Source organism: Argentina silus, assembly GCF_951799395.1.
Source record: "Argentina silus genome assembly, chromosome: 15".
In the NCBI taxonomy this organism is placed as follows: domain Eukaryota; kingdom Metazoa; phylum Chordata; class Actinopteri; order Argentiniformes; family Argentinidae; genus Argentina; species Argentina silus.
In genome coordinates this window covers 18,057,718-18,069,199 of record NC_139669.1, presented here as the reverse complement: position 1 = coordinate 18,069,199, position 11,482 = coordinate 18,057,718, and the positions used below count along the sequence as shown (strand labels likewise).

Below are 11,482 nucleotides of genomic sequence, written 5' to 3'. Positions count from 1 at the left end.
AGTAATGTTTTGCAAGATGATATTTACCGTATGTGATGTATGTAATATCATGGGATGTGCCAAGACAATAGTTTGTGATTTTTCAACCATTATTGCTGCAGCCGCAACAGCTCGTAAACAAGGCCCATTCCCTTTACAATGAGATGTAAAAAACTGGTCTCAACTATTGTATACCATTTAGAGTCTGCAGGCAATGCTGTCAAAATTGAATTAGTGTCAGGTACAAAGTAGAGCTTCATTAATCTTCCTCAAATCCTGTGTAAATCGATATTTATTCGTTTCAGGTTTTAGGATAGGACTTATCTGGTGACATCCTTTTGACGATAACACCTTGTTGTAATAAACTTTCAATAACTGGTCTAATTCCGTCTTCTTTGATAATGGATAGTGTTTAATGTAGACTGGATATTTGTTTGGATTCATTTTGGCCTCATATGGTGGCACATTCAATAAGCCCACATGATTCGCATGGAGGGCCCGCAGTGTTGATGGAACTTCATTCAATACGCATGGAGGACACACAAATATTTCCCTTTCCTCATCTGTAAAATGTGTGGTTTCAAAGTATTTTGTAAATCCTTTAAAATGTGTTGGTTCTAAACCATACGACCAGATAATACAACTCTTATGTCGCTCTTCATACCTGGCGGCAAGGTTAGATGCTGATGCAGTTTGTAGAATTCCACTAATTCCGATAGATTGGATGTTTTGATAACTCAAAGGACATTTTAGATCTTTTTGCCTTAGACAAGAAAGAGTCGCTCCCGTGTCAACTAAAAATTGTATTCTCTTCCCAGATACACATAAACTTAATTGTGGCATCTCTGATGGTTTATCTGAAATGTGAAATTTTGGAGCATTGGTGATACATTTGATCTCTTTCATGTCCATGGGTTGAGAACGTCATTTCCATAATAAATTCATAGGACTTTGTCCTTCTGGAAGGGGCGGTTTTGTCGGTGGTGGGGGCTGTGGTGACATCATCGCTTGGGCATTTGTCCTTTCTCGTGTTGCGTTATCATTTCCGGAACCAGTGTCCTTTTCTGTTGCAATAATTACAAGCATCTACGTCTCTCCTGAATATCCTTCTTCCTCCTCTACCATTAAAATTGAATCTCCCTCTGCGGGCATATGCATTATTTGGTCTAAATTGATCCTTCTTGTATTGTGGTATTTGCGCTGCATTCTCAGACTGTACAAATTGTGGTAATTCTAAAGCTTATATTTTAGACTTCTGTGTAACAAACAATCCAACTGCTACTAATTCTCACATTTCTTCAATAATTTCACTGGTGTTGACAATTTCAGAGTATGTGCTGACTCTTGATCCACTCCGTTTCGAGATGGATTTAGAGAAAAATGCGCAAAGCGTCGCTGCTCGCCAAGAAAACGCACTCTTGTGATGCAATCGTCGCCATGACAGTTACAGGCAAGATATGTATTACGTAGACACCTCCCAGTCTTGAATCTACCGCTTGGTTAAAGGACACACATTACAACCGAAAGGGTCGACTCGTTGTCCTCTTATCATAAGCAAAAACGTCCGGTTTTCCCGAGCTGCATTAGGCACACAGGAAAACAATCAAACAATGAAGGGTCATCGCATCGTTCCACCATGGAGGAGGAGGTACGTCTCGGTTTTTCTTCTTCTCTCTGCCGCCCTGAACACAGCATCTGGCGTTACTCACTATTCCATTCCCGAGGAAATGGAAGAGGGCTCAGTTGTCGCTAATTTAGCTGCCGATTTGGGACTAGACTTGAAGACACTGAGTAGACGGAAAATGCGTTTGGATATTATCGCCAACAAAAAGTATTTAGACATCAATAAAGAAACGGGAGAACTATATGTCGTCGAAAAGATAGACCGAGAATATATCTGCGCCACGAAGACAGCTTGCTTTCTGAAATTGGATGCTACAATCGAGAACCCAATTCGAATGTTTAACATCGAATTAGAAATCATGGATATCAATGATAATGCGCCACATTTTAGGAGGGACACAATGCACTTGGATATATCAGAGTCCACTCCTATTGACGAGAGATTCTCCTTAAACAATGCAGTTGACCCAGATGTCGGAACGAACTCGGTTAAAACATACTATCTGAGTGAAAGTGAACATTTCAGTATTGAAGTTCAGACAGGAAGAGACGGGTCAAAGTTTGCTGATTTGATTCTTAAAAAGGCTTTAGACCGAGAAGAGCACTCTGTTCATAATCTAATACTCACCGCTGTAGATGGCGGAGTCCCAACGCGCTCCGGTACGGCCAGCATTATTGTTCGTGTGCTGGATACTAATGACAACGCCCCTCAATTTGACAGAGAAAACTACAACATAGATATAGTAGAAAACTCTCCAATTGGAAGTCTAGTGGTTACATTAAACGCCACCGACTTGGATGAAGGGTCAAATTCGGACATAGACTACTCGTTTAGTTTGTACACATCAGAAAAGACGCAAGAGACGTTCAGTTTAAATCCTAATAATGGTGAAATCAGAGTCAAAGAAATGATCAATTATGAAGACTTCAGGATTTATGACATGGAGGTTATAGCAACAGACAAGGGAGCAAATTCCTTATCTGGACAATGTAAATTAACAATATTAGTAACAGATATGAATGATAACCACCCAGAATTATCTATAAAATCATTCCAGAGCCCAATCAAAGAGAATGTAGCAGTAGACACGGTGATAGCTGTGCTTAGTGTCAGCGATAAAGATTCAGGTGAAAATGGGATAGTTGATGTACATATTCCTGATAAATTACCTTTCACGCTGAGAGAGTCTTCTGATAATTATTATGAGTTGGTCATTTCAAAACCTTTGGACCGCGAAAAGGTCCCAGAATATGACATCACTTTTACTGTGACAGACAGGGGTTCCCCTCCGCTATCTGACAATGAAACTATGACTTTAGAACTACTGGACGTTAACGACAACGTTCCACAGTTCCCCCAGACGTTCTATACTATACCTGTTATGGAGAATAACGCGCCTGGGGCCTTGCTAAGTTCCCTCACTGCGTTTGATCCAGACCTCCATGAAAACCAGTATCTAGTTTATTTCATCATAGAGAAGGAGATAGTGAACACCTCCATGTCGATGCTGTTCTCCATCAATCCGGAGAACGGTAATCTTTACGCGCTAAAGACGTTTGACTATGAGATAGAGAAGGAGTTCCTTTTCCACATTGAGGCCAGAGACTCTGGTGTTCCTCCTCTCAGCAGTAACGTGACTGTCCACGTCATTATTGTGGACCAGAACGACAACAGCCCGCTCATAGTCTCTCCATGGCGCGCGCACGGCTCCGTGGTGGAGGAAAAGATCCCCAGATCCACCGATAAAGGATCCCTGGTGGCCAAGGTGATAGCCATAGACACGGACTCGGTACAGAACTCTCGGATTACATACCAGTTTCTACAGGTTACTGACGCCACGTTATTCAGTCTGGACCAATACAATGGAGAGATCAAAACTATGAGAATGTTCAGTTACAGAGATCCCCGTTACCAACGGATGGTTGTCATCGCCAAGGACAACGGGGATCCTTCTCTCTCTGCTACAGTTACCATCAAGCTGTCAACAGTGGAGACTGCTGTTAAAGCCTACTCTGACATGACTGAAGTGCCTCTCGAATATGACATCTTCTCAGACTTAAACCTGTATTTGGTGATCGGTCTGGGCTCGGTGTTGTTTCTGTTGTTGATCACCATATTGGTCACCTTCGTCCTGAAGTGTCAGAAACCGAAGCCCAGCAAAGCGGCTCCTGTCTGTAGGAACAGCGTGATCAGCGAGAGGAACTCTACCATCGCAGATTCCACCCTGGTCTCCAACGATGCCTACTGGTACAGTCTGTTTCTAGCGGAGACGAGGAAAGGAAAGCTGGTGGTCAGACAGCCTGCACCAAAGGGCTCCAGATACATCGTGTCTAGTATACCAAGGAGCACGGGACTGACAGAGACCAGCGACTCAGCGGCATCTACTCTGCAGGTAAGAATGGCCAGCATCTCAATTCCTGAACAAACTGAAGGAGGTCAAACTGTGACCTAAACAACAACTTCCCAATCGGTGGGAGTTGTTCGGCCCTGAACCATGCTCATGCTTGGTCTGTACCTAAACTAGGTATCTTACTACCTGTCTGAGTGTGTCTATACACTCAGAGGTCACTTGTTATGCCTTCTGTGATGAAAGAAACAATGTATCCCTATGGCTCTACTGTACAGTGTTCAGTGTTCACTGGAAGTATTCTCATGCCTGGATGCAATGTTTACCAGAGGTAAACATTCATAAATATGTAATACACTTCTATTCCTCATTTTTCCAAGAAAGCATCACAAATAAAATATAAAATACCTGAACAGAGAAGCTAATTGTTTCAAATGGGATGGGATAACAATAGCCTTAAAATAATACTACATACTACTACTACTACTACTACTACTACTACTACTACTACTAATAATAATAATAATATAATATATATTATTAATAATACAGTTCTCTTAAACTTCCATTTGCTCATGGTCCTATATTTCTGGTTATGACAACACATGCGCATCGAAAACAAACAAAGCTATGTGAACTTTGACTGATTGTTTATGAGTTTCCGTAGTTAATGAAAGAACCAAATATTCACTAAAGTGATAACATGTTTATTGTAGATGTCGTAGTTGTTATTAATAGCACCTCTCTGTTTTTAAAGCGTCTTTCCAACTTTCATGCCATGATGTTGATGGCTTCCCAAGTGTCACAGGGGATGTATTATATGATAGTTAAATGTGCACATGTTCAGATAAACTAAATAAACAAATATTTGACAGGAATGTCATGTTTGGGCTTTTATTCACAATCAGAGTAATGTTATATGGTATTAGGAACATTACACTGTAATAACCCTGTATGGAACCCAGGTGGTAACATAGTTACCATGGTATCAAACAATGTGACCACAGTAACCACTGCAGGGTATTTTTTGTGGTTCTGAGAGGAATCAATGATAACTGCATATGAAAACATATGGTTAATTACAAGCAGCCCTGCAGTTTACTGTACATGGTAAACATGTAACATCCTATTCACAATGTCATCGTAAACTCCTGCCAACTCCTGTTCACACAACAATGCCGCATTAAGTGAGCTACTTACTTTGAACCTATTAAGGCATTCATATTTTCCCTGCCTTTTAATGCTGTTGATATACAAGTCAGGTTTAGAGAGGGCAGGTGTGATGTCTCCAGCCTTTCCACCACATTACCAGTCTGAAACAGGTCACCGTCTGCATGACCAGCTAATCCTCGTGACGCTAACCCTTTCCCACTGAAAGGCACTCGCCTGTGATTTATTCATATTATGTCCTTTAAGCACCTCAGTCAACAGCTGCCGAATCCCTCCCTAATTAAGTGACAGGTTGAGCGGCGTGTCACTGCGCAGCTTGCGTCCTGTGGCCTACATTCCAAAACAGTGACTGAGCCTGCATGACCTTTTGGAGTTCCATTAACACATAGTGATGGAGATTACCTGGCACGGTATTTCTCCATCACATCAATGTGATGCATGTCTCGTACAGCCTGCCAGGGCATTTTACAGAGCTATTATAGGCCAAAATATAAATTAATTTAAGACAATGTATGGTTATTTAAAGCTTAAGGTCTTCTCATCATTGATATGCTTTTATTTCAAAGGTACATGCTTCTTGAGATCCATTTCATCAAATGTTTCCAACCACAGCAAAATACAGCAAAATACACCAACCCTTCTTTCTCAAACAGTGAGGTCCTGTCTAGCATGCTGCAGGCCTCACTGTGCTGTAGAGCGTGTGAATGCGGCCTCTCCTCTGTCTGTGCTGCAGAGGTTTGCTCTCCATGCGTTACGTCACTCAGGAGGGACAGGAGAGCAGGGGAAGGTCTGCAGTAAGAGAGAGAGGTCAGGGTGGGTGTGTTGAGCTGGTTTTGGCTGTACTCTCTCTCTCTCTCTCTCGCTCTCTCTGTCTGTCTCTCTCAATTTCAGCAATCTCTGCATTAAATGATGATAGGCTTTGATTTCATGTCGTGTTATAACACTTTAATAATGCACCCAGGCTTATGTTGAACTAATTTGTTTTTATGGATGGTTCTTTTAAAAAGGTAAGTATGTGCAGAATAAGTGAAGTGTGTGTGTGTGTGTGTGTGTGCGTGCGTGCATGCTTGTGTGTGTGTGTTTGTGTGGATTGCTTAATTCTGTGCTGTCAGTTTACTAACCAAATCTTTCTCTTTTCAGGCTGACATGCAGTTTTTCTGCCATGCTGGTTTTTGCCTGTTATACATTTGTTTGGCTGTAAAATGTATTTGAGTTAAAAATATATGATTTTTTGAGCATATTTTATATGGCATAGAGTTATCATAACCAAAGTCTCCTGATTCTGACTCAAAATGAAATAAACAAATGATGAACTAGAAAAGTAGAGTAAAGCCATAGGACACCCATGCATATCATTTCTCTTTGTGTTTGCACTGACTTGACCATTGAAATGCTTGTTTCTTTTCTCTCTGTTCTAAAGTATCCTAAATGAGAGAAGTCCGCTCTGCAGCTGGAGGTATGCAGGAGTCTCACTCCCCCGCCCTGGACCCTTTTTTCAATACACAAATAGCTGTTTCTGTTTTTGTGTGTTTTTGTTTTCTTTTTCGTGGAGTTCTTCTTATGTCCTGTTTTTCCTCTTGGAGAAGGAGTTATGATTTTGACGACAAATGTCACGTTTTCAATACACACACACACCCCCTGTCCAATCACCTATTATCCTTTTTGGCCCATTTGACAAATCCTTCGCCTTTTATATAAGCCACATCCACCCATGTTACAGACTCTCCCTCAAGGCCCCAGTCCCTCCTTCGTGGCCCTATCCCTCAGCTCTAACCACATAATCAATATGCTTCATATTGCTGTTATAATGCTGATGTGTCAGTGGTGGTGTCCTATTTCCCTAGACCTTCTTCCAGTCTTTCTGCCCTGCCAAAACAATGCCTGGTGGATGCTTTCCTATCGTGAGAGTTATTGCTTGACCTTACGGGACATCAGAGAGAGTAATAATAATAATGCTGCTGGTGATATTAATCTGTGGCCTGTTTGACAGAGGCCCGATTTAAATGGTAATCCAGATTAGGAGGGGGATTAAGATGTGCCCTTTTCCCCTATGATTGCCTTTTGTCTGGGCACACTCATGTCCCCCTGCCCTGTATACTTGGCCTAGGGGCCACAGAACAGTATATACCTCCCTCCCCCCTAGGCTGGGCACACACACACACACACACACACACACACACACACACACACACACACACACACACACCTCATAATCTGCTTTGGTTTTGGATGGGACAAGACAGAAATTGTACAACAGATCTGTTCTCCTGCATCTCAGAGCCAATATGCTCTTACACTGTCCTGTGCATGTGATATTAATCTGTGTTCATCTCCTTTAGTCCCATCACTAATGCAGATTAGGCACTTATTGTATTTCAGATTGTTTGTGTGTTAGATTAGACTGTGCTGTTTTCGTGTGATTGATTGTTTGACTGATTGTTAGACGAGATCACATGATGACTCTTGCGAATTCCTGTATACTGCAGTGTGATTTGTGATCTAATTCTTCGTGCAGGGGGACGCAAAGTGAAACTAATCACCCAGTTACTTAGCAACCACCCTCCTTCACGTAGTCCTGGAGCATGGCATTCATTGATAGCCTCACCACCCCTCCACTATATATTCACGTTCCGTCCCCTGCCCTCTCTGTCCTTTTGCCTGAAGCACCTATCTGAGTGACAGACCTCGGCTGCATGAGACATGTCAGAGTCTGGCCAATCACCCACCTTTGTCTAATTCTCTCCTCTTATTGGCAGGAATCCACCACGACCAGCAGCAGTTCCTCGTAAGGCCCCTCCCCACCTGTCCACTGGAGGGACGTCCAGAGGAACCCCCAGCAAAGTGATGAAAGGAACACCTCCTTCCCTCGCCCCCTTCCCCAAACACCCTCCACTGACCCTCAACACCTGCATACCCTTTCCTCCACCCCCCCCCCCCCCCCCTAAGTTACTGTCAACCCATGGACCATAAGGACACTATGGTGACTTCCTGACCCTGGCCTCACCCTAATCTCTAAGCACACGCTAACCCAATCAGCGCAACATGTCTGTCCCTTCAACACGCATGATTCTGCATGGCTATGGCCCGCCACTGTGGGCTCCACATGTTCCCAGTTGAGAGAAGAGACACTAGAGAAACAGACGGCACAAGAAACACTACTTCCGGACACACAGAGGAGTTCAAAACAGTCCACAACATGAACTTAAGGAGACGGACATTGGAATGTGGAATTACCTTCAAAGACTGTAACCCATCTCTAAAAAGGAAAAACTTGGATATGATGTTTTTTTTTCCTCTGTATTTCGTCTCGCTCTGTCAGAGCATGGGTGTGGAAATGTATAATCAAACAAACATGCAGCGACATTAAAAAGAACAAAAACAACAGATATTAGGGAGTATAGGACAAAAGGGAATCAGTGTTGTGTGATGTAGTTAGCCTAGTAGTGTAGTTTTCTGTAGTGTACAAATACCTTGTGCTTATGTGTGTGAGAGAGACATGTTTAGAGTAATTTTCATCCATCAATATCAAACAAAAAAAGAGTGAGGCCTTCTTTATCAGTGTATATACGGTAGCTGCCTTTTTGTTCATTTGCATGGAGATGTCCATCTGAGTGCTTTGTTGGTAATGTTAGATCCAGGACCTGAGTGATCCACAGTGTCTACCAAGGCCTCACTCTTCAATCATCCTATCGTTGTTAGTATCCATAACAGAGATTCAAGATGGTCGAAAGATGCAGGAATGGGAATATCACACTAAAGACTGGGTTAGAATAGAAGCCCTGAGAGCGCCACCTTATGACGCCACAGAGACTGCGTATCTTGAGAAGGGGTCGGAGGTCATAGCCATTGGCCTACGCTCTGAGGAAATGAACTTGCATTATGACATCACCTCTAACCCCACATGTCCTACCAGCATCTTTTACAGGGTGGAATGGGATTCCTCAACCCAGATCTGTGAAGGCTGCTGCATGAATGTTTAGGTCATTTGGACACACCTCTGATGTTCATCTATGAGGATTTAAAGCGTATAGTCAAGAGGCTTCAGTTGCTTGTCCTTACTAAACATAACTGGCATAAGTGGTTGAAATGAAAACCGTCAAAACACAGTGGGTCTTTTGGTCCGGGTTGAGAAATGTGTGCACATAGAAAATTCTCCTCGCTTACTTATGTGACAATGTATTTGGTTCTGTATGTCAAACTATCCCTGTCTCTAATTTTCAAGTTTTGGATTATCTAAGATTTTTTGGGGATTATCTAAGAAGACAATTAAAATCCAAATACTTAGTCCACATATATTTTACATTAGACTAAATGTAATATGTTATTTCACAGCCTTTTAGATTTGCTGTAAAATCATTAAGAGAAGATATGGTGTGTTTTTATCAGTTAAATGAATCTGTTAAAAGAGTGTCCTTTACCAGTATATATTGACATGTTTGATGTGTTTGATGCCAATGCTTTATTATCCAAGTGAACAAACAAACAAAAATGTTGGAATTGTTCAATGAAATACACTGACCAAGTTGTAATGTTTTAAAGTTTACATTATTTTTTTGTTTTTTATCGGTCTATAAAATGTGACCGATTAACAAAGGGAAACAATATCAATGTAATAGTATTACTAACTACTATTGCTGCTTTAAGTTGTGTTCAAGGCAAGCATAAAAGTGCTTTGTGTATAGTTATCTATTGATGGTGCAATATGTAGTCATTCATTTTGTCCTACTGTGTACTATTGCCATGGTGATCTGTTACAGTATATCTAAAACCATTACATTTATTACAAACTATCTCTTTGCTTTGTGAGTTACTGGATAAACGGTTCATTTAGCTTTCTGGCGGGCCCATGCTCCACAGCAGGCTCCAGCTGAGGTCACAACTACTGGTTAGGAGGTCATCTCTCTGTTGGTTGACAATGTTTTGCTAGGCTCCTTTTGAGGAAGTTAATCAGACAGTAGTGGAGGCTAATGTGCTTGCAAGATCTTATGAAGCGAAAGTTGTCTGCAAGTTTATTAAGTCCAGACTGCGTGTTATTAGCAACACTCTTCATTGATGGGCTGAATAATAAGTACAGCAAAGGTGAGGAACGACGGGACGTCGGCTGCAAAGGTAAGCACGTGCGTCGTGCATTTCGGTGCTGCACGATGCATTTTTATTTCTAAGACGGAAGTTAGCTCAACTCATCACGAGTGAAATCGTATTCATTTTTGACTGCATAATTTGCTCGCTAGCTGTCTGACAACTGTGGCCCGAACATGGATTAGTTGAGGTTATGGCGATGGATCAGTCTGACATATTCCGGTAGCACCGTGCTAGAAACCATAACGATGGGTCCTGTAAAGGATAACGTCAACACATACAGGGTAAGATGTCTTCTTGATGGTATGTTCTAGACAGAACGACAGACTGCTTTACTTAGATCATCAGTGCAATGATAGATACTGACTGAGGTCTATCTTTATGTAGGTCAGTCACACACACTGCTTATGAAACACCCAATTATCAAAGTCACAAGAAACAGCCTATGAGGATCAGAACTGCCACTGCTATTTTTATCTTGACTTTTTTTTTTCTCAGACAAGACAGGCCTGTTTCCTATAAGTCATCCTTAGTACCCCCCAATTGTAGAGAAGATGTGTGTGTGTGTGTGTGTGTGTGTGTGTGTGTGTGTGTGTGTGTGTTTGTTTGTGTGTGTCTGTTTTTTTGCCAACACTGCAGTTTTGCAGCAGACAGGATGATGACTAAGAGTATGACCTTGATTCTGTTGAGCTAATAACTCTTAGCAGTTAGCATCGCTTGCTAGCCAATCTGCTCAGTCTAGTCATGGGCTCATAGCCTCAGCTTCAGTCTTAATTAAAGGTTCACATCTGGGGCCCGCCTTTGGTAAAGCTAATTGCACCGTTTGTGTTCAAGCTGTTAGCGTCTATGTGTGTTGTAGTTGCTGTTCTACATATGATAAAAACAAACAAACTAACCAAAAGGTAGCCTACTTGTAACCTGTGTCTACTGCTCTACAGAATGACGATTAGAGGTATACTGTACATTAGAGGCGTACATTTGTGATCTTGTGATGTATTAATTGCATTATTCTGCCACAGTCGTGACCTGCAGCTTCAAATGGTATGTTAAGATGAGTGGTCCAGGGTTGAGGTACAGATCATGATGGAAGTGATATTCAAAACAGCTTGTTTTGAAGGAGGGTAGTGCAAGCTGAATTGTATTAGACTGAACCCCTTTACAATAGCTTGTGCTCTTGTGTTGTTTTGTTATACAATGACATGATATGAGAATTACTATTTTCATTGTGATTTTTACTGTATGCAGCTCTTTGATGGAAATCAAACTCATTGCTCTGTGTTAGT

The 11,482-nt window shown here is 41.8% G+C and overlaps 1 protein-coding gene across 1 annotated transcript; it reads left to right on the top strand.

Moving 5' to 3' along the window:
- Window positions 1-1,691: 1,691 nt before the first annotated feature.
- LOC310816218 (protocadherin alpha-C2) lies at window positions 1,692-9,904 on the top strand. The gene is made up of 2 exons (XM_083686280.1): window positions 1,692-3,995; window positions 7,877-9,904. The coding sequence occupies exons 1-2, from the start codon at window positions 1,707-1,709 to the stop codon at window positions 7,907-7,909; spliced, it is 2,322 nt and encodes a 773-aa protein (XP_083542406.1). The 5' UTR covers window positions 1,692-1,706; the 3' UTR covers window positions 7,910-9,904.
- Window positions 9,905-11,482: the final 1,578 nt, after the last annotated feature.

What these genes read in the sequence shown, in the direction of transcription:
- LOC310816218 (XM_083686280.1), top strand. Translation starts at nt 1,707, where the DNA reads ATGGAAGAGGGCTCAGTTGTCGCTAATTTAGCTGCCGATTTGGGACTA. An exon ending in CAGCGGCATCTACTCTGCAG is followed by an intron (nt 3,996 to 7,876) that starts GTAAGAATGGCC and finishes TCTTATTGGCAG; the next exon opens with GAATCCACCACGACCAGCAG.